The following is a 27172-nucleotide window of genomic DNA, read 5'->3' on the forward strand; positions in this document are numbered from 1 at the left end:
TGCTGGGTTATGCCATCTTAATATGGTCTTGAAACTCTTCATATTAGTAGAATTCTCTCAAAACTAACAATATACTGTGTGCAGTGCCTTGGGACATTATACACGAATATATGTTTCTAAAGACTAGAGCAGGCAGAGGGTCCTTGGTGGTGTGCAGAGCTGCTTCTTGCAGCTACAAGTGCAGCAGCAAACTCCACAGCACTGGCCAGGCTGCCCAGGGAAGCTGTGGATGAATGCCCCATCCCTGGAGGGGTTCAAGGCCAGGCTGGATGGGAGTCTGAGCAGCCTGGTCTGCTGGAAGGTCCCTGCCCACAGCACTGGGGTTGGGACTTGTCACTGTGATATTTTGTGAAAACTCCCTTAGCCAGGATTTCTTCTCTTGGCAAGATGAGAAGCCTCAGCTTCTCCATGTTTTGCTGCTTTGGAATGTGATTTGGAGAATTGTTTACCCAGCATGTGAATTGTTTTAACCTAATGACCAATCCCAGTCCAGCTGTGTCAGGACTCTGGTCAGTCAGGAGTTTTTATTATTCATTCTTGTCTAGCCTTCTCTTTCTTTAGTATAGTTTTAGTATATAATTTTCTTTTAATATAATATCATATCATAATATAATAAATCAGCCTTCTGAGAAGGAGCCAATTCTCATCTCTCATCATTCTCTGACTTGGAGTCAATTCTCATCTCTCACCTCGTCCTGGGGACCCCCACAACACCGCAACATTTGGTGACCACGGGGACTGGGTGATGTTTAAAGTCCCTTCCAACCCAAGTCATTCTAAGACAGTATGATGACAAGGAGCCATGAGAAGCCAGGCAGGTGCCTGGAGACCCTGGCAGGAATGCTGAGCAGCTGCAGCAGGAGGATGTGCACTCACATGTCCACACGCTCGGCAGTGGTGCCTCCTCCTCGTCAGCGCGTTGAAGGGCTCCTTGCACTTCATGCACATGGTGACCTCGTTGTCCCGGATCCACCTCGGCGCCCTCTTCCCAAGCTCAGCATTCTAAAGGAGGGCCAGGAGGAGGAGAAAAGAATTTTAAAAGCCTAGTAAAAAACTGCACAGTACTTGAAATAGGGAAAATAGTTATTCTCATCTGTAGCAGGCCCAGAGCCTGTAAGACTTCCCTGGCGGTCAGAAATCCAAGATAGGAAATGCCAAGTCATGGTGACTGGACTAGAAGCCCCTCTCTTCTGCCTTCAGACCCCTTGCTTATCTCTCTGTAAGACTATAGGTCACTTTCCTTTAACCCTTGCTACTGGACAATTTCCAATACCCCTGTACCCTATATAAAGAGCTGCTTTTGCCCAGCTCGGGCAGAAGAGCTGTCACTGGGAACCTCTGCAGAAGATTCAATAAAGACACCCCTGTGGAACCTCACACATCCTTCTCATCTCTCTCCCCGCATCTGCCTGCCTAGGCACCTAGCAAGCTGAAGGGCTGAAATCACAATGAGCTGATAATCACTAAAGAGCTGATAACACTTAAGCTTGCAAAGGTTGCCTGCAGCTAAGAACGGAGCGAGCTCGGACAGCTGTGCCGAGCAGGTCAGAGCTATCCCGGACCCGTTGTTACTCATCCTCTGGAAAGGAAATGACAAAACATAGCTCAAGATGCATTTTGAAATCTAGAAAAGAAATAACAAAGAACCCAGTCAAAAATCGTGATGCATCACTGAAAGGGGGCTCTGTAACGTGTTTCAAGAAAGAAAGAGGCTTGTTTACAAGATTTGGCATTTTGAAGAAAAATAATTACCAATAAGATGACTGCTTTGTGATTACTCTGCTTTAAGAGCGATGAGCTTGAAAACAAAGTTTCTGCCAAACTTTTTCCACTTATTGAAGAACACAATGGGTATTAAGAAGGTTACAAAGGAATAAGAGCAGCTTACAGAGACTTCAACAGGCATGTCTTCATATTCTTTAGCAATAGCATTTCTGAAAGTTTCATTCCTCTGCTGAAAAGCTTCAATAGTACTCTGAAGTGCCTAAGGAAACAGTGGAGAAATTCCTCAGACATGGTAAAGTTTAAAACACACTCTGCATTCTGACCAGTTATTGATCAGCAGAGAGAAGGTAGAGACAGAAAACATTAATATTACTTTTCTGATTGCTTGAGTGGCAAAGTGTTCAAGAAAATAAAGAATGTAGATGAATTTACCTTTATCCATTCTTCTTTATCCTGTTCAGAACTAAAAGAAATATTTGACACATTAGTTTGAGACTAGTTTAGGAAACATTATCTTACTATCAACAAGTTCTTGCAAAAGCCAAGTAACTCTTCAGTAAATGTCAAGAATTTAAACAATACTAATTTTTAACTGTCCAACTTAAAAAAAAAAAAGCAAACAAACCAAAAAAAAACCCCAAACAAACCAAACCAGAAGAAAAACGTTAGAAACATAACACTTCAGTGTATCTGGCTCTCCAAGAGTTGCCTCCTCCTTGGGTAATGTGTTGGGAAAAAACCCTAATGCACCATGTAATACCACTCATACAAAAATTAATTTTTCTATGGATTGCTCTGAAGGATGCCAAAGAGAACCTTTACAACATCTCAATTAAAACTGCTCCCCACTTGTTGTTTTGCAGTATTAGCAGAAGTTTCAAGCTGGCTGAAACCTAAACTACTGTGGGCCCTTCCCACCTACCATCTGCACATGAGGAAAAAGAAACCTGTCCAAGCAGCCAAAATTATTCTTCCTACCTGCTTACAATAAAAACAAAATGCTGGGCTATTAAGCGTAGTACCTGACCAGCAGCCTTCCAAAGAAATAATCTACCAGCTGTTTAAAGACAGTAATTGAAAATGTACTCCAATAAGAGTTTGAAAAATAAATATAATCCTCCTACTAAAGAATATGCCAAGAGTAAATTAAAAATTATTACAGTGTTAATACAAGCACATGAATTAAGGACATTAAGGTGTAGGGTACATTCACCACTCACACATTGATAAAGATTTTTCTAATATAATTGAATAAGAGCTTTGTGGCATCTATTCCTTCAGAGTTTTTTACAGACTTCATGTATTCTAACAATGATCACAAAGCAAAAGATAAAAATCTGTGCTTCCCTCACCTAAAATAAACTGATGCAATAAACTTTCTCCGACAGGTAATGTAGGAAAGCTAACAAAATAAACTTACTTTGCTGTATCAATTTTCTTCCAATTGAAACATGCTTCAGGAATGGTATAGCAAGATGCCACCTTTCACCATTGAAATAGGTGCATGGCATAACAATTTACAAAATATTTAGCAAGATATCAGACAGTAATTTACAGCACATATGACTGATAGCCAAAAACTCATCCCAGAAATCTTGCAGATCTTAGTGGAAAGGGTTTTTTTGTGCCATTTTTCAAAGTATATATTTAATTTGAAATTGAATGAAAGTGTAGGTAAATACCTATATGCTGTTATATTTGCACATTCTCTGCCTGTAACTCTCATTAAATATTACAGGTTTTCCATAAAGGAAAGAAGCTTGCAAGTTCATTGGCTAGCAAGCTATGGTTTGTCCCCAAATACTTGGTGCCAACGCAGAACTATACCCACCATCGACATTTTCCTGCTAATTTAATCCTTGCCTCTCTGCAATGAAACCCTGACTGCTAAGAATAGGATTTTTAAGCAGGACCAAAGGAGAGAAGGAGCATCTCACTTTATTTGAGTCTAGACAGGGGCAATTTAGCCTAGGCAATGCAAAAAAGTGAGGGAAGGTAACTCAGCAAAAGGAGGATACAAGGACTAATAAATTGGAGAGTAGAAAAAGTGCCAGTCAGTGCATCTGGAGGAAAAGGACCCAAGAACTAAGAGGAGAGCTTGCCTTCCAGGAGGAGGTTAATATTTGGGACTGGAAGAAAACAAGTAGATGGGAAATGGGGCTGAGGAACAGAGGAAAGCAGATGCTCAGCTACTGCTGCAGAAAACTGTTCTGTGTGCAGGTAAACCCACTGGGAGGGAGAGCTTTGTTTGTTGGACCTGCCCTGAGGTGAACAGACTCGTTGGTACCAAGGCAGCTCAGATCCCAGAGGCAGCAGTGATTATCACACCCAGTGTCCTAAAACACCTCAGTCAGACAGGCTGCCTTAGCACTGCTCTCAAATCCCCAGCCAGCCCATTCACAGCTATCTTGGGCATTTCTGCAAGGTTAGCCAATGTGCTACGCATCCTAGATGCATCTTCTGCTCAGGGAGATTCTTGGACTGAAAATTCATGATTTTTTGGCAACCTAGGCTATTTCCAAAACACCAATATTAAGATGAAATCTGCTGCCTCATTCTTCAAATCTATTAATCCACTCTTTTGTGTGTGTATATTTGGTCTCAAGGAACTGGCTAAAAAGACTGCTTACCTGGCCTGCAACTCCAGTGTCCTCTCTTTTCCAGACACTTGGAAAGTGTGAGGATATTCTTCATTATGGGTTTCTATAATCTTCATGCCATCTATGCCAACTCTGGTTCGAACCGAGAACTTGGATCCTACCAGGCTGAATTTGGGGACGCAGTAGAGCAACATATTGTTAAACTGGGGGGAAAAATAAACACGAGGTTTTGCACTAAGAAAAACACAGATAAAACCACAGTTTGTCCACTGAGAGCTGGACAATATCACAAAGCTGGACTTGGTGGGTGAGAAAGCACGTTCTTTCCTGATCAGCTGACACATGAGAAGGCCAAAGCTCTAATGCAAGACAACTTCTCTTTCTTATTTCTTTAGGAATAAAATTCAAGGACAGCTTCAGTGAATTTAAGAATAATTGTTCTGCATGTGCAGCAGTCTTCATAATATTTATTATCAAACTATACTCAGACCAGATGTTCTATGCCAATGTGAAGCTTTTCTAACTAAATCTGTTCTTATGCCCCAATTCTGCCAAACCTACTGTAAACTGTAGAATAAGGACTTTTCCTTTCAGTGCATACATTTATATTTATCCTGTACCAAAATAATTTTGTTTTGTACAAGTTCTAATTAATGTTATTCAAAGACATTATTTATCATTTCTCCAAGACAAAAGAACATTTCTTACAGTTTTTATTCCCTGAAACCCTCCATATCACGAGGGGAAAAAATAGTACAGAGAGCAGGACAAAGATATATTCCTTTACTAAAGTAGAACTTTAAATAATGTTTAAATGTCTAAAGCCACAGCCTAGAAGTACAGTTATTAAATCAGATATAAAGTGTTTAATTTTCTCACTTTTTCCCTCTCTCATTCTTCTCAAAATTAATTATTGAAAAGAAAAATTCACTTCAGTTGAAAAGTCACTTCAGTTCAATCCTATTTCATAGAAATCCTGACTAGACTATTGCCTAGTCTGTATCAGAGACACAGCACATTTGAGCTTGTCACCTCTCATAGGAAGGGAACATCATTTAAGTCAGCTGTCTGGCCCCAGCTGAAGTCTTTCTATTGTATGATTTCTTCTTTTGTTTGAAGCACAGATAAGGAGGAGCTGTGCCTGTCACTACCCTTTATTAACCAGAAGAGGGGCCATGCCAGAGACCCCTGAGCAAAAATATACCAGCAATTTTCAATGCATGGGAAGCAACAAACTCCACCAAACCTCTTCCACAGGAGTTGTAAGGGAGCATGGCTGTGCTTTTCAAACTGCAGCTGAGAGGATGACCTGCCACGACAAAAAGCTCCCACAGAACCATGAGACTTACTTACTGGGACCTCAACACCCAATCCATCAGGGCAAAGATCCTAAGCTTTTACATTTCAGTTTAAGGAGGGTTTCAAAGTTCTCAGCAGCAGCAGCAGCAGCAGCCACCACACTCACCAGGAAAAGGTAGCGCTCTTGGGCAGACGTGTTGCGAGCAGCCAGTTTAAGGATCTGCCCTTCTTTGATCAGCTCATTTGAAGGGTTCACGATGTCTTCCTCTTCTCCCAGCATCTCATAGATCTCCAACAACTTCTTTAGATTCTCCTTAATGGTGAAAACACAATTATAAAAGTTATTAATTGATAACACAGGTCTTGATGCAGTTTAAATTAAATGATGGGAGCTGGCATAAATCTGGAGACTGTTAAGATTTGGAAAATATATTTATACCCAGCATGTGTGGTCTGACTGATTAATTTAGTTGATAAAGCTAGAAATACTTTTAGAAATGTTATATCCTTAGTAATTTTTAAAATTTGTTTTTAAATTGTTTATACATTCTGCATTATTTCTTGCCCAAAACATCTCACATTTCAATTAAGATCCTATCATTCCAGCCCAGTCAGGCAGAGAAACAGTAACTGCTCTTTACAAACATTGTCCTGCACTCACAGGAACAGATGAAACATGGATAAGAGTTCAGTGCAGTATCAAGGATTTGAGCCAGGAGAAGAACTAAGTATGTCCCATTTTCCACTTCAGAGAATTTGTTGCAATGACAGATTTTGTCTATTATTTCCAGGAACTGTATATATACATTAAATAGGAACAATCACTTCGACCCAAGAAACCAATTCTTGCCATTTTAGGGAAGATTTGCAATTCACTCTCCTAGCTTGACCAAATATCGAAATATACTGAAAAGTGATCAGGAAAATAAGGATCAATTACCATCTTTCTTATTGCACTGTTTGAGTGACTTGCTGCAGTGGATATAATTTCCAGGGATTCTAGACAGAAGAAAAATACAGTAAGTAAAACCAAAAAGCTGTACTTTTACTTATTTATGTACTACACAGCGGGGGAAAGGGGGGGGCACTGTGGTAATTCTACAAAAATGTTTGTTGTTTTTACGTAAATTACAAAGTACAATAAATTTCTTCAGTTAGCAATAAAAAGAAAACAAGGAAAAGTTGAAGGCATTAAAAAAGTCAGGTACCAAATAGAAACAATAATATGGAAAGAAGAAGAGAATTATTGCAGTTTACTCTAGCACTTCAGTACTTAGAATCACATTTGTCTGTGAAAAGAACAGTCTTGGTTCTCTCCCTCCTTTTCTCAAAGTAGTTCACAAAGCCAAACTATATTTTTTCAGTTGAAACAGCTCATCTTACAAGTGTTTACTGTAATGGTACTAAAAATGAAACATTTAAAAGAATTATCTCGCAAGTGAATTTGAATACTCCATGCAAATACCTTGAACTGTTCCCATGTAAATACAGAGAGGAAGAAATTTAAAAGAGGGCTGTGCTTTTTCCCTGCAGAAGCTTCAAAATACAATGAGCCTAACTTCACTTTTTTACAAATAGCAGTCAAACATTCCAAATGTGCATAAAGCAAACCAAAATGCCAACAAAAATAAATTAAAAAGCCACCACAAGCCCTGATCATCTGCAAAGCAACCAAATCAAAACCTGTGCGCTATTCCAAAACCAAAGTAAAACTTCTGTGCTCCAGGAGAATACTAAAGGCTTTATGGCTTTAAAATTAACTTAAATCCAAACAGATTTTTTTTTCAAGGAATGCTATGATTTAACTGAAGAAATTCTATCATTCTTTTCGTGGGTAAGTCTTCACTTGATCTTTCCTGAAAATATCTTTAATTTACAGTATCCTCTTACTAATATCTTATTATAGCTCCTTTAATGGCCTGAAGATATTTACTTTCAGCATCTTTCCAGTCTAGGGAATCCTGAGGCAATTTCCTTAGGTAGTCCTTTAGAAGCATCTCGTAGCGTGGAATGCGTTGGACTGGTTCTAGCATGTGATGTTGCAATGTCAAATTTCCACACACTTTTTCCTTCTAAAAAATTGTAAACATATTTCAATGAAGCAGGCAAAAATGTCATTACAATACCATAAAATAAAAGTTATGGTTGATGAAACAAACAATGTATTTTGAGACATGCATGATAGATCTTCTGAAAAAATACAGAACTATTTTACCAAACCAGATAATCAGAAAACCTTCACAAAAAAAATAACTGCAAAAACTTTTCTAAGTATTTGACAGTCTTACAAAAAAAAATCTTTTAAACTCGAGTGTATTTTAAAATAGGTTTGTAAAACACTCAAGAGAAATACTCCTAAATTAGTAAGAACAGTTCATGACCACATATATAAACAATCACTCTAATGGGCTACAAAGGTATGTTTTACCTATCTGAGGAGGGAATGCTTTCTTTGAATTTCATTTACAATGTCAACTCCCTCAGCAGTGTCCCTCCCTTGCATCTTAAGGTGTATATTCATTTCCATAATCTTAGATGGAATTAGATTATAAAAACAAAAATTGCATTAAAATCTACATTGTTTTCTTCCCTGGCTTACAACCAAAAGACCCCACAGAGCAGTAAAATTTAAGTAGAAATATTCCATTCTATTTCTAAGTGCTCAGACTGCAGCAGGACGCACACCTGCCAATTCCCAGAGACACCCCCAGGGAGCACCAGAGGGTGTGAAACGAGCCTTTGGGAAAGACTGGCATCCCTGGGCTCTTCAGCTGCCTGTGCTCAGCGTTACTGTGAGAAAACACAGTATTACCGAATGCAGTGCAGGGATCTAGGGATGCACTGCCTTTTCACTTCACCCTAAAATGGTATTTACAACAAAATGCACTATTTTTATAATCTTCAGATATTTCAACCTTTACAATTTGCTCTTCTATTTTGCTGGAGAAAAAAATCTGGATTTTTGTGGGTGGGTTGTGCACATAGGCAGGAAGGAGTAGGGAAAAACGCAGTGTGAAGTGGATAAAAACAACTACCTTAATTCTAAGGGATTTGGTATGTCGTTTCCTCTTTAATCCTTTTTTCATCCACAAACCTATGCATTTTATATATCACTTGAGGATCTCCATTGTTCTCCCCATTACCTGAATGTCTTGGATAATGAATTTGAACTGAGGTGACCGTTCAGTCCATGTTTTCACCAGTTCCATCGCGTTGTCGAAGTTCTTCACGTACTCGCCATACATCTTGAGGAAAGGAGCCAACTTCTGCAAAATATCTCCAATCCTAGGGGTGGTGGTCCTGCAAAGTAAGAGGGTGGAATCTCAGAGCAAAATGGAAAGAAAAAAAGTCACTCAAGCTTAAAAAAGGTTTCAAGTGTTTAACAGAGAATCCTTCTGTTTGGGATCGCCTCATATGGAGTTCCAACATAAGCATTAAACCTGAATTCACAAGGGAAGTGTGTTTGTATCCCCTTTGATGATGTATGAGCACCACAGGTCATGTAGAGGACTACAATAAGAAAATCTAGAAAGAGTGTTTGTATCCCCTTTGATGATGTATGAGCAACACAGGTCATGTAGAGGACTACAATAAGTAAAGCTATAAATTGAAGACGTGAAAGATTTTATTTACAAAACATGGCCTAATTTACTTTACCTGCAGTTCCTTAAAATTCCATTATCTTCTTTTGACCATAATTTAATCCTTAAAATATCTAACCTGTGGTTAAGTTTGAGGGCTAAACCCATTCTGTACAGCTTCCACTCTGTGCCTTGTATAAACATACGTATTAACATTCGGGTTTTAATTACTAATTATCTAAGGAAACATATGAAGGAAAGATAATCCCTCGGATTCCAGTCTTTTGTGAGAACTTTCCCACGTTTTTCCCAACTCCTGATGGCACCTTCAGATAAAACAGAATAGTAAAGTAGCAGATGGAGAGGCTGAGAGAAACTGCACTCCCAGGGCACACAAAAATGTGGAGCAGCACATAGGCACCTCCAAGAACTACAATAGGAAGCACATTTCATGTCTCATTTTCAGGGACAGACTCAGAAATCACTATCTCAGTATGGATTTCTACAAGTCTGAAATCAATGTTCTCACAGCAGTCTAAAGTGAAAAATTCTACAGCCCACTCCAACACACCACTTCTCTGAGAGAAAAGCTGTGCAGAACAGAAGAGTTATACTTGAATGGTGAATATTGCAGGACTGTCAAGAACTGGTCCAGCTGCAGCTGCCTCTGCAGGGCAGAGAGTTCCTGAGTAACACCTGGCAGAGGGCTGGGTGCTGCTGGGGCTGGCAAGGAGGGGACAAGACAGGGTGGGAAGCTGGTCTCTAAGTCATGCAGGGCTCTTATGTTATGTCCAAGTACCTGCTACTGGTCATCCTTGGGTCCAGAAGACTCAGGGTATTGTATTTAATTATCTTGTTTGATAGCCTAGTGAAAGGTCTCCCTGCCCATGGAAGGGGAGTTGGAATTAGATGTTCTTTCAGGTCTGTTCCAAGCCCAACCACTTGATGATTCTATGGCATGGGATCACTGCTGTGCTCTGTTACACACTTTTCACGAGAAATATATTGCAACAATGCTGGTTCTGGCGTTTTCAAGCCATATGTTGTAAGAGATATTGAGCTCCAGCTGTTGCTCAACTCATTCAAAATGCAGGTACCAGACAATTTCACTTTCACTTGGTTAGTTTAGATTCACACTGCCTTTTCTTCCAAAAAAGAAATTGCTTTTGATCTGCTTTACATATTTTTACTCTAAGTTTTCAATTTAAACCACAACTCAAGAAAAGGTCAGAAATTTTTATCCAGCTTTTTTTGCTAGATGATAAAGAATAATAGAAGCACATAAAGCTACCCCTAGAACATACTTAATTTCTTGTGTCTAATGAGAGGAACTTCTGAGAAGACTGTATCTGGCAGAAGCTATTATTCCAGACAATTTCAGAGACCAGTGATGGGGAGAGAAAATTACCCCAGGTTTTACCTTCAGCAATGATCAGAAAAAGCTGTCTTCAACTGCACCCTTTTTTCTAACTCCTCCCAAAAGCACAGTGTTTCAAGGACATTTAAACAGGCTGTCTCAGGTACAGCACAAAGGTTGTTTTCACACAATTCAGAAAAGATAATATCCTTGTGATATCCTTTATTAGCTCTACACAAAGAGTCAAAGCTTATCTGCAAAAGCACTTTTCAACCTTTGAAGCCATATAATTATACACACAATAGTAGTGAGCAGTTTAGCATTCTGCAAATATGTAAAGTAAGGCAACCCATATTCTGTGCTCCATAAAGTGTCTAGAGCAGAATTTTAATATTACACCTTGAATCTCATTTCAAATTACATAGCACTGCCATAATGTGGTGTGAGCTGTTTTTGAAACATCTAAACTGCACTTCTCATGAACATGCACTCTAGTGTAATCCAGGCATTCCTATTTCCTATCAGATTTTTAAAAGAAATGGGTAGTTTTTACTTACTCAAGTCATTCTGCAAGGAACTTCTCATATTTCACAATGCTTACACTTTATTACTTCCTTGCATTATAGACTACCTAGAGGTACCATGTGTTTGTGCATGTGAAGTATTCTATTTTAAGGAACCATCATTTAAAGGGGAATCATCTTACAGAGTCAGAAGATGTACAGCTGCTGTCTAAAGCACCACTGTATGGTCTAAGATTTTCATATATATCACAAAAAAAGGTCTTTCTCCCCTCATTCTTGGTGTGTTTTTTGACAATAAAGGAGCTATATGATAGTGTAGCTGGAAATTATGTATGGACAAACACTTGAATTCCTCATAATAAATTCTAGATAACATAGAATATAGGAGCCAAACAAGTGCTGAGGTGAAATGACTGGATGAAACTGTATTTACAATTTCTTTTTAAATGAGGTTACCCTTTTTCCCAAAGAAGGTAGGGAAGGAGCAATGGTTTGAGACCTTTTCTTTTTTTTTAATTACATAGAAGAGACCAAAAGTGTATTGCTGTGTTTTAATATGTCCAGAATCACACACACACACACACCACCAAGGCAGGATAAAGATACTACATCTGTACATGAGTATTACACAGTATATTTACACCTGTTCTATCCTTGCTGGCTCCAAATAGAGGTCAAGGAAAGCTGAGGTGAAAATGGCCCTGAAATATATCTAGCATGGATTTTAATTTCAAACAGAAAACTAAAGCATAGAAGAAGATGATTCTTTCCCACATTATTACAAAAGGCAGTAAAAACAGAGGTTACTGTACTTCAGCATTATCATAAACCACATACGTGTTATTTACCTCAACTTCGTCCTCTGTACAATAAATTCACCAGGTAGCACATAATTTGAGTCTGAACCCCTAATTTAGCAATATCATGAGCAATCTCACTGGCTTCAGTGAGGTTACTCATGATCCATGTCCTTTATTTTGAGCAAATGATGCCAGTCCTCTGCTGAGTCAGATCCTGAGGAAGAGTGGAAGAGCAGATGTTCTCTTACTCACAGTGGTCCCTGGGCCTGGAGAGCTAATTTGAAGATACTTTCCCTACCTCAACCCTGCAAGAAAGTTTCTACAGACACAGTTTTAGAAGTGTATTAACCAGTGAATTGCCTCTTACCATTCTTGCATTCTTTTTTCAAGTTCCGGAAGTAAGAATTTACTGTGGAAGGCATTTATTGATGAAATGTTGGAAAAGATTTTATTAATCACTTCAGGTGGAAATGAACCTCTGTTGGCTTCCTCAAGGAGTCTGGAATAGAATACCTGCAATACAGAAAAAGAGCCACAAACTTATATTTAACCAATGGAAGACCACCTATCCACCCCTCCTGCTCCATCTGAGGCAAGATTAATATTTCAATAATACAGATGGGTAGTGATTCATTCATTCATTGCCTTTGCCTCTCTGAAAGTGAAAAGCTTCTCCTCCCCTTACACCCCCCTTTTGTTCTTGTAAGGCAGGAGAGCACTGCAGGCAGGGCTGACACAAGGAGAGCCAAGCTGAAGCAGTGCCATTTGGGAGCAGCTCCAGACATTTCATCCTGTCTGTTTTAACAGCTACATCATCTCAGCTTTCCCAGTCTTCCAGCAGTATTTTCCACTCTTCTGTTCTTTGCAATTAGCATGATGTCTGATCACCATTAGCCCCACCAATTCCCTTGAATACTGTATCCCCTTATCCTTTTGAAATCAAAGTAGTTGGCAGACTATGAGTGGTCCCTACGTATCATTTAAAGTACAGAAGATACCCAGTTCTGAGTGGACTATAGTATCTTTTAAAAATAAATATCTTTTTTCTCCTTCAGTGGGCTCAATCTGACTAGGTGCACCTACAAAATGTGCATCTGTTAATATGCACATCACAAAAAAACTGTGCTTTTGGAGAGCTCTTGTCCCTCTGCCACCCTCTCCCATGCTTGAACAGATTGTATATCCCTAGAAAAAGCTTCAAAAGTCTGGGTAAGGACTTGCAAAAGAAGAAAAGAGTCTGAAGACAGCAACTTTGATCACCCCAACTGAGACAGCTGAAGTGTCTTAAAAGAAAAAAAAAACATTTTTCTCCACATACACTCTAAAATATGCCCAGTTTGCTGCATTGCCAACAGGACAGTAAGTTCCTTTGAAGACCATAAAGATTACACAACTTTTTAACCAAGTTCAGAAATATAACAGTCCCTTCCTAGTCTTCTGCTTTCCTCTCATTAGCAGCAGTTGAGCAGCTGTGTTTTAAACTCATTTTTCAGGATTTTCTCCAGTTAATATTTGAAAAACAGACATAGCAGTAATGCACTTAAAAAGCCATCAAGGAAAATAATTGTACATTACCCATCAGAAAAATCTATGCAGGAAATAAACATATTTTTTTATTTTTAAAGTTCTCTAAATCACTTTTTTTCCCCTGCAATATTTTGGCTTTAAAAGTTACCATACATCCATCACAATGTAGGTCTGCTGTGTAAATCCACTTTCTTGAGGACAATTACTTAGATCCCCAAGCAGCCTGAACAATTATTGTATCAGTTGAGACTTTTTACTTTTCATCAACTGTTTGTACAAAATTTCTGCACTGAATCTGAGAAATTTAAACTGTAGAGTCTGAGAAAAATATGCTGTAGTAAGGCAATGCAAAGCTAGAGGCATCCAAGTAAAGTGTATATGTGTTATGTGGAAAGCAAACAAGACTTAGGAAGGAAAATTCTCAAGCACAGACTTTTACGTTTAAGAAATATCAGCTAGATTGTACAAAGCATGAGAGTCCAACCCTTTCCTTGCAGGAAGAGTAACTTCTGCTTCTAAATTTGTCATGGGAAAACAGAGGACATTCTTTTTGGAATGGGCAATTTCTAGGTTCTTTGGGACTAAAGAAAAATTCTGATTGGGTGGTTCAAATTAGGAGGATTTAGTAATTTTCTATTGAGTGGGTGATTGCAACATTCACTCCAATTCACTGGAAGCCAAAACATGCTTATCCATCCTCCTTGTTGGTTACCAGCATGATTGCTTAAAGTGACATCCCCACACACAGAACATATTGCATTAATAGCCACAAAATTCTAATACTTATTAAAAATATAGCACTCTTAAATTAGAAGCAAAGGCAAAACCGTGAGGGAACAGAAAACGACTGGCAGGAAAATCAGCAAATTGTGAAAAACATGCCACACCTCATGTAATTTATACCTACACTTATACATGGCCATTTGAGTGAATTCAAGGCAACACAATAAAAGCAAAGTTGAGAAAAATGTACCCCATCTAGGAGGTCCAGTCGGCTAACATAGGCCTTTTCTGTTTGCAGAAGTTCATTGGCAATTTTGTGACGTTTCTGCTCATCTGTCTCCTGGAAAAAAAGAAGAGCAACTCTCAGGATACTGAAGAAAATATAATTAATAATAATAAAAAAATTGAAAATACTTATGACTACCTTATAGTCCAAAAACTGAAATACTAGTTTAACATTTAGTAATAAACACCAACTTTGAAAAATACATAATTTCTCACAGTTTAATCAACACATACAAAAGCCAGAGAATGTTAAAAATCAGTCAAATTGTGAAGCAAAATTCAAAGCCTAGAAGATGTAGTATTTTCCAGTTTGTATAGGGATCTTTGCCAAAGCACCAACTCCCTACTCAACAGATCAGCTCACATCCTGGTAACTGAGTACCACTGACCTTTCAGAGCTGGAGGAGCTGATTTACAGAGTAAGAGGGAACAGATGGGAGCACTCAGTGCCCACCCCCGCCCCATTCCAGAACTTATTTGAACTGTACGTTCTTTGCACAGCAAAATTATTGAAAAATGTGGTACAAGATGTTTTATGTTCACCAATACATTCATTGCTGAATAATTATTGACTGCAATTAGAGGACTCCTTCATTAAGTCTTTATGGAAGTAATTTTTGCATTTTAAGGGAAGCTTTCATTTTAAAATATTTTATTCTGCAAAATATATTTCTGATTCTTCTGCTGAACAGAAACTTAAAACATTCACTCAATTCTCAATATTAAACTAAATATGTTAGAATATGTAATTGTAAGTTGCTGGGCAAAGTTACTCCACAACAAACAATGAAAGGACAGCCTTCTACAATGTCAAAACATTAGGGAAATGCCTCAGGCTTGCAAGTGTCAGGCTCAACAAACTGACACTTCCATTACAAGGTTCTTTCTCCAGATCTAGTGATAGTCTGTTCACATCTAACAACATCAGAGTCTTCCTGAAATAAATGGCAGTATTATCACAGTACTTATGGGAAACTGGTAATTGCTAGACAAACCATAAAAATTCTTCATAAACAAAAAATAAAGAGGAGAGCTTGAGTGGTTTCTGATTTCAAGCTGCCCACTGCTTCCCACAAGGCTATGAGAAACATTTGCAAGTACCTTTAAAAAAATTGTGTGAAGAATACCGAATATTAAAGTACAGTCTTATATTTAAAGCAGTTCAGTGCATTTTTTCCCCATTTTGGTATTCAATAAGTATTCCAAATTTCAACGTATTTCAGTTCTAATCTGCAGTGTTCACAGTTGCACTGCTACATGGCAAACCTCCTCCCTAAAAACAGGCTTTCAATAGTGACTTCAAAGCTGTTCATTAAATCTGTTTAAATCAGCATAGCAACCACAGTAACCTGCAGAACAGTGTTTTAAGTGCTGTCAAGAGACATGGCAGGGAGCTGGAGGATTAGCTATTACAGCTACAGCTTGCTGCTTAGTGCAGCCATTTACAAAAGATCTCTCACGTGGACTTGAGGCACAAAACCATGGAGGTTACTGGTTCCTCAGTAATTTTATTTTATTTTTTCTCACCCCAGAACCCCACTTTGTCCCTGAAGCAGTGCTATAGAAGCAATCCATAGTTCTTAGAAGGTTACTTGAACTAATTAAGAGAGGGAAAATAATGCATAACAAACGCAAAAAAAAAAAAAATCACATAAAACGAGCTGAGCCCAGATTTCCAATCCTCTCAGTATCAACCTTAGACATCATCTTAATTCTTGAACCTGCACCTCCTTTCTACATCAATTGCACAACCTGACAGAGGGATCTTCTGTGTGGGGGAAAGATGCACATCACAGATGAGTTATATTTTAATTGCTGTGGCGTGTTCCTATTCCAGCTTAAGAACACACACCTACAGGGTCAGATCAGTGCAAAATAGCAGAAAACTCTACTACTGCTTTTCTTTCATCGTGTCCTCAGTGGGGAAGCAGGGGGTGCTGTTGGGGGGAACTTCAAGGAACGATTATTTCAAGGAACATTTTAAACTTCTGTGACAATCCATAACACGTGGCAACTCAACATATAAAACCAAGCAGAAATGGCTAGTGTGCTATATAGAGAACATTTACATTACACAGGTACATTATTTCATCCCTGGAGCAAAATATCAGCAGTGTGAGAGACCAGAGTTGCATCAGCAGGGACTGCAAACCTGAATCTCTACTCCAATGCTTACAGTAAATTTGTCAGCTGTAATTTATTACAAAGCTGCACATCCTTAGAATAATTATATTACTATGAAAGAAAGAAATTAAAGTAAGTGATTTTGAACTCTGAAAGTAAGAAGAGGTGTGAAAAATGCTGGTGAAAGTATTAACTTTCTTATTATCCAAACCAAAGAGGAGCCATCTCCTGTCAAGAAAACTGTACCTGCCAACATGACAGTGATGTATATGATTCACTCTTACTCAGGCATAGCCCTTGCCCCGAGGGATTTGAAGGAATATATTAAACAACACAGGCAGGGTGAGAGAAGTAGAGTATGAAGAAATAAAATTTAAATTAGACTGTACTTGTTTCTTGCACAGCAACCAAGAAAGCAGGAAAATTTTGGTATCCCTAAAGTAGTGACTGTTCACAAGAAGATTTATGCATTCATATTGGTTGCTGAAGAGACACACCTTTGTTCCCTGTACTATTCCCAAAGACGACCAAAAACTGTAGAATCAACTGAGGTGGTAGAACCTCTCAAGTCTTTCAACAGCAAAACATTTCTTGGCAGAGAACTAACTTTGCAAAACCAAAAATTTTACCCTGGTTAAACTTGTGAAAGTTTACATTTAGAAATCCAGTATCTACACCAGGTTTCTGCATCTGAAACATCAGAGCCCCCAGCACTATCATTAAAAGAAGACATCCTATAAGGACTTGATTAAAAGATGTTCAGTGGATTCTCCCCATCTGTGGCATGCAGGCAGTCTATATCCCTATTTCCTACCAGTCCCACAGCAAACACTGACACATTTGTCCTCTTGTCCTCAGTTAGCTGCAGCAGCAGATTCCCCACAAGATGTTATTCAGGAAGTTAATTGATTGAGATGTTCTTGTACTATTCAGCCTCCGCAGTTTACACAAACCAATTCTTATGACAGGAGGTGTTTCTGCTGCAAGGCAGGAAAGTTTTAACTTTTTAATTGTCTTTTTGCTTGTTATGATTGTGTTTCATTACCTTCAAACTAATTCAGTAAATAAGAGAAATAAAGGATACTCTACTCTGGCTGTTTGGGGAAATTGTTTCAGATCACTGCCAAATATAATAAGTTTTGCTCAACTTTTTCCAGAACCTGCAATAATCTGTCTTTAGTAAGATCTACAGCGACTGGGGGGAGAGGGAGAGGAATAATTGTAAGAGCAACACTGTTTCAAAACAAGCCTTCTTTTCCAAGTCCAAAAAGTAATTTCTGCATTGGTTTTGCACCAGTTGCCAATTTAATTCACCCCTTCCAGCTGTGGATTTAGGATTACTTCTACTGTACATGTACACATTTACAAAGAGGGAGAGCACCACTTTCTGCTCTTTCCTGAGCTAAGAAACATGAGATGCAAGAGACAAGATACTTTGCATCAGCATCAAAATACATATATCAGACTCAAAGTTTGATTATGACTCACATGCATCTGCTCCTTTTGCTTTTATTCAACTGTACTTACATTTTTAATCAAAAGGGCAGGAGAGTGCTGTTATCCTGTGTGGAGCAACTTCAACTGGACTGCATCCCAGTTTTAATATTCTATAATGACTAAGTAGGCATTTAGCAAAATCACAGATTGTCTAATGCTCTTACTTCTTACCAGTGTGTGCTTGAACACAGAAACAGCTTAAAGCTCCACCAGAACTCTCCTGGTGCTCATCATCCCTCTCCTAATTCAGACAGCATGGCAGCAGTTACTTAGACCACCACAGGACTGATTTCCATCTCCAGGTTGCATTAATCTAAACTAAATCAGTGCTTGATTCTGTAAAGGGTGGCAGACATACTTCTTAACCCCACCAGACTAAAGGGGAAGTCCTTGTTGCACAAGGTATCTCAGGAAGGGTTGCTGTGACCCAGCTCAGTTTTACAGACTCAGTTCTGCATCAGTGCAAGCTTAAAAGTCATCCTGCATGGCTATGTCTTGGTTTTGTACCCTTCAAGCACCAGTGAACAATATACATCTAGGTACACTCACATTACACCTCACAAGCTGACTCAGTGTCAATATAAGACAGATCACATGTGCTGATCCCAGCAGCTCAAAGACAGGTTTTAATGAGGTTGCTGCCATTAGCATTTGCCCAGTTCCTTCCTGAACTGAAAAAAAAAAACAGAATTGCTTCCCTTTTCAGCTTTTTTTCTTGAAAATGCTCCCAGCACCTTACTGCGTGGCTTGGATTCAAGCTTTACATCGTTGCCCACTGAGAATTCAGCACTTCATAGGCACAGAGAGGGGAAACAGGCATTACCCAACAGGAGACAGAAACATTATCACAGGTGTGGCAGGCCAAAAGTGCCTTGGACTGTACCCAGGCTTATGCTTAGGTGGGGATCATAACATTCACTCATTACTGGAAAAAAAACATTACAGAAAAAAAAAAACCAACCCCTAAAAAAAGAAGAAAACCACACAGCCCATCATTTTCTTATCATTACCCAGGATATTTCATCCACCTTTCCCACTCACAGAATTACAAAATTTACCTCCAGGCACATATGTATGTGACCCTCAGCTAAGCAAACTCAAGGGTTGCAGTGAGCTGCTGCAGGTGCACACCTGACCAGCAGTGAGGAGCTTTTCCAGCATCAGCTGTTTGGCTCTGTGGTGAAAGGGAACGCTGGGCAGGCTGGGCAAGCTCCCCCTGCCAAACAGGGGATGGCTGGACCAGAACTGTTAATCACATTTACTGCTTTGGTAAAAGGAGGCAAACTCACAAGTAAACTTTCACAAGTGAAAAGTATGCACCATTTTTCAGGAATTAATTTCCCAAGACAGGTTTCCTTCCACCCACTTACTTCGCTTAAGCATTTAAATTCTTCCTCACAAGGGAGTTCAAATTCATCATGATACAAGTTCTCCTTGGTAAAAAGTCGTGTATTTAGTATACCCTGAACATTGCATCTATCTCATCACTAGCAGACTGCCACTGCCTTTCCAGCTTTGACTTGACAACTACATCCAAGTTAGGGATTCACACAACTCTTCTGCCTGAAGCTCTGTCATGACAGTTTACTGCACATGGCATTTTATTTCATATACACCACTAACATGTGTCCCTTGTAGGCTAGCACAGCTGAAGCACGGTGCTAAACAGGCACACGTGTTTGAGTTTCACTTTTTTTTAAACCTCAGATAACTAATGGGGAAAGGGCCAAGGGGATGAGGAGACAAGCAAAGGAGAGGAGAGTGTGGGAAAAGGCAAGCAAGATTTTTTTCTCATCTTTTTTCAGAGGGAAAGTAACCAAAATATTTTCAATTTCTGACCTGCTCCTGGAAGCCTATTTTTATACATAAAAACCTAGAGAAAATACAAAAAGTAGCGCTATATCAGGAATGAAAGCATTTCTCTCCTTACCTTTATTTCTACAGGTTGATCTTGTTTACTGCTTTCCTCAGCCGGCTCTTCCTTGACATCAGCATCAATTCCTAGAGTTTCATTTTCGGGTGGGAGCAGCGTGTCACTGCTGGGAGTCCTGTGGCAGCTGTTGAGCATCTGCTCCTCACAGGCAGCCACACTTGGCAGGGACTCTGTGTGAGTGCTTTCTCCTTCCCCGTTTGTCAAGCTGCTGTCCGTGGCACCGGCCGGGAGCGGGGTGGATGCGGCCGAGCCGCGCTCCGGCGATCGCCGCTCCTCTTCCTCCTGCGCCGACACGCCGTTGGCCGTGGGCAGCTGTGCAACCTGAGTTCTGTCAGTGTTACTGGTTCCCTGTGTCTGTAGTGAGTGCTGGGAGGGGAGTTTTGGCTGAGGTGATGGTGTGGACCCATATCTTCCTTGAGATTTAGTGATGTGGAGAACGGAGGGATCTTTCTTGAAATCACTAGGGTTCAGTGAGCTAAAAACACCAAGCAAACAAAGCATTGATGAGAGGAGAGTTAAATATGGACTTATTGAAAATCCTGGTATGGGAAATAGGAGAGTTGCACCATATAACCAATTTCTCCCAAAAAATCTTTTTTTCCTGTGTTAATATTAGGAAGTTCTGAGACCTGAAATGCAATAAAACACTTACAAACAAGCTTCTCTTACCAGAAACCCAGACCTCTGCCCATTATGAGCCATTGCATCCCTGTGTGTCCTGACTCCCATGTGTGTGGGAGATTTATATTGGATATTTGGAAAAAACTCTCCACTGAAAAGGTCATCAGGCATTGGAACACGTGGTGGTGTTTGCAGGGGTCTTAGGATGAGGGAAGAGATGAGAATGTTGACTCCATGTTTCAGAAGGCTTGATTTATTATTTTATGATATATATTATATTAAAACTATACTAAAAGAATATAAGAAAGGATTTCATCAGAAGGCTAGCTAAGAATAAAAAAGGAATGATAACAAAATCCTGTGACTGACCGAGACAGTCCAGACAGCTGGACTGTGATTGGCCATTAATTAGAAACAACCACATGAGACCAATCACAGATCCACCTGTTGCATTCCACAGCAGCAGATAATCATTGTTTACATTTTGTTCCTGAGGCCTCTCTGCTTCTCAGGAGAAAAAATTCTAAGGAAAGGATTTTTCAGAAAATATCACAGGAACAGGGTGTCCAGCAAAGACTTTGAGGCACCATCCCTGGAGGTATTTAAAAGATGTGAAGATGTGGCACTTGAGGACGTGGTTTAGTGGTTTGGCAGTGCTGGGTTAACAGTTGGATTCAGTCATCTTTTGCAACCTAAATTTTTCTATTCTTAGCTCCAAGAAACAGAGCAGGAAACCAAGAAACTGGTAGATGAAGCAACTTGCCCAAAGTGTCCCAGAAGGTTATTGGCAGAAATGGAGCAAGGCTTGTGGTTTCTCAAGTCTTAGTCCACTGCTTAAACTAACAAACAGCTCATTCCCTAACAGCTCTTTAATTATTAAAAATTAATCAAACAAAATCAATCAAGAACATTTAGCATCCCTTTCCTTAGTTCAGAATATTTATTATATGAGGACCTTTAAATTTTTTTCTCATTTATTTTCTAGTTTCCTAAGTTAACAATGTCCTTTTTTCATGCTGCATCTTTTCTGAAGCTCTTTTTTCTGCAAAATTTGTCTCTGCTTTAAACATATTATCTCTTGTTCCTGACTGTCCTCTAACTATTCTGGTGTGGACTTCCATCTTCTGGAAGGATGAAAACTGCTTACAAACTTTACTTTTACTCCTTATTTATAGGATACTTTACACAAATGTTGCAAACGTATTCTGCACTTTTGTGCACACAGATCAAAAATAACTTACACTAGCTTTATCTTCTTCCATCATAAAACAAAAAAAAAAGTTTAAATCACTTTTTCTTTAGTTATGTAAAGACTATTTTTTTAATTAAATAAACTTAACTCCAGGATAAATCTAACATATGTTTTTCAGTTGCCTGCACAAAGAGGTTTAATTAACTTTCTGACATGCCTACAGGCTTGTGGGCTGTACAGACTAATGAAAATAAGTTATTATAGTTGACAATCACAGTTTGCAGTTCATGAACATAGCCATCTCAAGATCCTTAATTAAACTGAAGTTCAGCTTCACAGAAGACATATTTTGTGGGTTTGAGCTCATTCAAAAAACCAGGAATTACCTCCACTGCCAAAGCAGGATAATCCAGAACCCAGCATGCTAATCATAAAAGTTTCTCACAAGCAGAGATCATAGACTTGAGTAGAATTTAGTCATTGGACAGGTATTACTGGTGTACCTAATAAATTATGCTGCCCAAAAACAACTCAGCTTCCCATGGCTCACAAAATGTCCCTACTTGTAAAGGTCTATCAACAAGAAAGTTTTATTTCTTTCTTTCTAGTTTCCTTTGATTGCATAATATAGAAGAAGTTCCTGCACAGCACAGCAGGCAGGTCTAGGAGGAAGAAATGTGAGGCTCAGTGCTGCAGGGCACAACAAACCTGAAGAGTTTTCTTTCAGAAAAGATAATTATTTTTTTTAAGGATACTGCGCTGTTTAAAAGCTGGGTGATGCTTTGGAGGAAGACTGGAAAACAGAGTGATAGCAGGATAGAGACTGGTGCTAAAAGACTTCACAGCACCTCCAGTGCTGCAGTAATCTTGTTTTCCCATCTCTGAGAACCTGTCATCACCAAGTGCAAGTCTCTGCCTAATGACAGAAGTTTCTTGCAGATGAAGCTCTGAAATTATTTCTGTTCCAATGGACAAACATACTTTTGCAATGCTCAGCTGCTTCCATATAAAGGATTAAATTTCACCCATCTTGAGGGGAAATTCTTTCAATGAAAGCCTTTTTAATAACTCTGGCTCCACAGCAGGTCATGCATTCATGTACTCTGTGGTGCATCATTCATTCACTCCCACAGGGGGCATCCCTTCTGAGATCCAAAGGATTTCATGTCCCAAGGGAACATGAAAAAACCACATCCAAAACTTGCAATGCACAACTGTCACTGGACAGTTTCTTGAGCTGTTCCTCTGTCATGGGCTTTCTGGAAAGTCACTCTCTTTGTACAGAGCAGATGTATTTGAAACTTCTGTTTCAGAGCTTATAATGCCTCTACTTAGAGATGCATCATGTGCATCTAATTAAAGTCACCCAAGAAACATCATTTTGTGAAAGCAATGTTGCCTGTGGTTCTTTTTTCCCAAAGTTCCAAATGTTTCCCATAAACCACAGAACTGAAACTCAAGAACAATGGTTTTTTTGCACCAAAATCACCAAGTACTACAAAGCAAGCCATACATTTAGGGAATGTATGCCATACCACTACAAACAATTTGTAGAGTTCACCCTCTTCACATGAACAATTGAAGAAGTTAAGACAGTATGAAATTAAAACCAGTATTTCAGGTTTTTCTATTTGTTCATAAAAGTATTTTTTTTCTCCTTCAAGAAAAAAAGTATTTAATATTAGCTTCAATATTAAACTTATTTCAAATTGCTGACATTTTTCAGGTTGTTTTTAAAATACTGCAGGTTTCTTTTTTTTTTCTTTAAAGGAAAATTAGGAATAATGAAAAAGCCTTATGAAAAAACACACCTTGTTAAGCCAAATATACAACTGGCTCTCACTATTTCAAAACACATGCGGTTTTGCCATCAAGTCCTTTAGCAGGGATAGGAGTGAGCTCTACCACAGTACCAATGTTCTTCCTCACAGTGATGCCTCAGGTTTCAGATGTTATATTTTTCAGATTCTGTGCTGTTTTGGTGTGTAGTTCTGAGCTTCATATTAGGGTATGCTGAGCTCTCTTCACAGAGTAGATAGACAAAACAATTCCCTCTCTAGCCTGGGCCCAAGGACAAATGATCAAATTTCAGGCCCAAGAGCATAAACAATGTGGACTGAAGAGAGAAAAACAAGAAGGATGGGACTTCATACAGCTGAAGCTCTAATTGGACAATTAAGTCCAATACGCAAATGGACCAGAACCTATAAAAGTGTGAGACCCTGTGCATTTTTGGTGACCATTTTGGGTTCATCTTGGGTGCAGCCCTGGCTGGGCTCTTGTGCTGCCCAAGGTGCATCCATTGAGGCCTTCTAATAAATACCTACTTTATTCTTTAACCCCATCTAGCCTCTGTTCTAGGTCAGCCTTCACAAGGCATCAACAGCTTCAAGTTCCAATAATCCCCCCTCAACACAGAGTTACAAACCAAATCAAATTCTATCACATACCTGCCTCCCTCAAAACGGTTGATGAGATCTGACACTTTACTGGACTTTTCCTTTGTGACACTAGAAACAGCAGCAGGTGTCTCTTCCTCCATTCTTGGTTTCTGATTTGTTAAAGCTTTATGCCTAGGGGTTTGGTATGTTGCCTTCTGCAGATGAATTGGCTTTGGAGGCACTGCAAAGAACAACAACAACAACAAAAATCAATCACTTGTATTTCTTTGAGTTTCTAGATACAGAATCATAGAATGGTTTATGTTGGAAGGGACCTTAAAGATCATCTAGTTCCAAACCCCCTGCCATGGTCAGGGATACTTTCTGCAAGACCAGGTTACTCTCACAAATGAGATTTTGTCGTAAAGAACTCATTGCAGCAATGAAAGAGAGATACTCTTGGCTTTATTCAACCTCAAAGCAGCTTTACAAATACAAGGACTTCATATAATTCTTCATGCACTGTTTGGTATTAGGGATCTTGTTACATTTCTTGACTAAAAGCTGAACCATATGCTACTTTAACAAGCTAGAAAATTGGGGAGTTTTCTTGTTTTATTTCTGCGTGTTTGTTTTCATAGTGTACTGTAGGAAATACATACGAGAAGTTTATGATTGCAGATTTTGTAATAAAAAAGAATTAAGCACAAAGGAAAGAGAAAGGAAATTGCTGCCCCAAAACTCTGGTGCTCTCATTCTTTACCTTATCCCTTGTGACCTCAATAATAATTATCAGTAGAAAAGGTATTTGCCTTCAGCTTTAAAATTCCCTTATTCACTGAACCTTTGTCTAATTATACTGCTGAAAACCTTCCCCCCTGAAAACATTTCTTTATTCTTGCTTTTTCCTCATCCTTACCATAAGTCCTTCTAATTAGATTGTTGATGATCAGCCACTGCTTAATAGAGCAGTGACTAGAACACAAAAGACAAGGTGACACATAAAACTGAAGTCACAGCACTAATATCTTTAAGCAACCATGCAGCATTTGTGGGCAACAAAAGCACATCACAGACTGGTCCCAAATGCATTCCACACTGGAGCAATGAATGCCCAGCTCCATCAAAAGGAAAGACTTGATGGAAGAGGACCTTAATTCCTGAGAACACTTGTTCCTTCCCCCACACATCCCCAAGACATACTGTGGGAGCAATGAAAGCATTTGACATGAAATTCGAAAAAAATTATTGAAAGGCCAGCATAAATTGGCAGGAGTAGGCAATATCCTGCCAGTGGAACCAGTGGCCCAGGGGCTCAGGCACTGCTCCACAGGCACCACATTCCAGTGGGACACAGGCACTGGCCCTCCAGTAACTATAAAACCTGCCAGTGAGCAAGGGAAGGGAAGGAGGACTTGAACTGCTTTTTCTTTTTACCACTCCTGTGGTAGGGACAAAAGCTCTAGTACAGGATACACAATAGGTGGATGTGGAAAAGCCATGTTGCTTGCATTGCTGATGCCAGAATATCTTCCTAACTTACCCTGGAAAACCCATGCACCACAGGAATGGCCTTAAATCCCATCAACCAACATTTGAAAGGGATGTTAAAAAATTCTTTCAAATATATTAATCATAGATGGTGATAAACTTGAAGAAACACGTGATTAAGGGCAATTTTTCATTTCTCCCTTCATTTAATTGATAGGTAACACAGGAGGTAATATTTGTCTGTGTTTCCAACAACCTAATTGCAGCTTAATGGGATTGCAGTGATCACTACAGTCTGAAAAGTACCATGAGAGACTCTATGCAGAAATGAATTTGCCATAAAAAGCTTTAGACTTCAATCACACCAACTGCAAAGGCTGATAGATTAAATAATCAGAGAGAGAACGAAGACAATTACTGTAGGTCAGATGCTTTTACTGTGCATATGTGCACCCTCAGTCCTCAGAAGCTTTATATTTATTAACACAGGCAAAAAAAGCAAGTTTGGAGAAGGATGCAGTATAGAAGATGACTCAGAACGCTGCTCTTTTGAAATAGTTATTTGCAACCCTGAAACAAGCAGATTATTAAATTGTGCAACTGCTTCAGCTGCAGTAAGTGCAGTCCCTGATGAGAAGCCCCATGCAGTCCTGCTGCAGCTGCAGTGCAGTGGAACAGCTTTCCCCAAATTTCCTCCTCCCAGGGAGCTCGGGCAAGGCCTGGCAGAATGAGGCCAGCGAGCATCCCATAATTGTCCAAGCACTGAATAGCTGCCTGTGCTGACAAAGCCATGGGACAGCTGAGACAAGGAGACACCAGCAGGCTGGGGAAAAGCAGGACACATCGTTGATCATAAGCACTGCCATCCCCTCGGGGAGGAGGTGGACAGCAAAGGGGACATGGAGTGGATTTGCTGACCAGCACCACAGTAATTTGTAGGAACGTTTCTTGCTCTTGCAATGGACTCTGTATAACCCCCAGCCCTGGGAGATCTCTTATGCAATGGACCTGTACAGCTCTCCAATTCTTCTGCACATCTCATGAAATGCTAATATCCTCACAAGGAAATATTAAAACTACTAAACTTGAGGGAATTAACATCTACTGATAAAGCAGAAGGAATTAGTGAGTAGCTATTTTTATACTGGATCCACTGGGACAAAAATCAAATTCTAGGACATTTTGTGGAAGTGTCACAAACTTCTGCAGCTGAAAAACCACAGCTAAGCAGCATTTACGTATGGCAAGCAATGAGGAAACTCTTGTCAAACTGGACAATCCCCATATACTGAAAAACACTTTAATGTCTTCAGAAGGCAACCACAAACCAACCAGCCAATTCACTTAGGCAAAACATTTTATTCCTTACTCCCTACCAGCTGCTGCTGTAGCTACTGTATGGTTCAGAAATAGTGCCGTGGAGAAAGAATAGCCACAAGATCAATGGAAAGAAAAGAATCAGTAGTGCAAAAAAAAAAAAGCAATCCACAACCCTCAAACCTTCCTGTAAGG

General features: G+C 39.4%; 1 protein-coding gene across 1 annotated transcript in view; it reads right to left on the bottom strand.

The window, feature by feature from the left end:
• Nucleotides 1–27172, bottom strand: part of FGD4 (FYVE, RhoGEF and PH domain containing 4) — a 56823-nt gene that overhangs the window by 10058 nt on the left and 19593 nt on the right. Inside the window, exons 3-14 of the mRNA XM_036401472.2 lie at nucleotides 24239–24410; nucleotides 19973–20450; nucleotides 14387–14476; nucleotides 12254–12399; nucleotides 8768–8924; nucleotides 7558–7696; nucleotides 6565–6623; nucleotides 5791–5937; nucleotides 4356–4528; nucleotides 2158–2188; nucleotides 1889–1984; nucleotides 877–1002 (exon numbers count right to left, since the gene is read on the bottom strand). Of these exons, the coding sequence (XP_036257365.1) occupies nucleotides 877–1002; nucleotides 1889–1984; nucleotides 2158–2188; nucleotides 4356–4528; nucleotides 5791–5937; nucleotides 6565–6623; nucleotides 7558–7696; nucleotides 8768–8924; nucleotides 12254–12399; nucleotides 14387–14476; nucleotides 19973–20450; nucleotides 24239–24410 (1814 nt within the window). The remainder of the gene's footprint in view (nucleotides 1–876; nucleotides 1003–1888; nucleotides 1985–2157; nucleotides 2189–4355; nucleotides 4529–5790; nucleotides 5938–6564; nucleotides 6624–7557; nucleotides 7697–8767; nucleotides 8925–12253; nucleotides 12400–14386; nucleotides 14477–19972; nucleotides 20451–24238; nucleotides 24411–27172) is intronic.

Source organism: Molothrus ater, chromosome 5 (assembly GCF_012460135.2).
Source record: "Molothrus ater isolate BHLD 08-10-18 breed brown headed cowbird chromosome 5, BPBGC_Mater_1.1, whole genome shotgun sequence".
NCBI classification, from domain to species: domain Eukaryota; kingdom Metazoa; phylum Chordata; class Aves; order Passeriformes; family Icteridae; genus Molothrus; species Molothrus ater.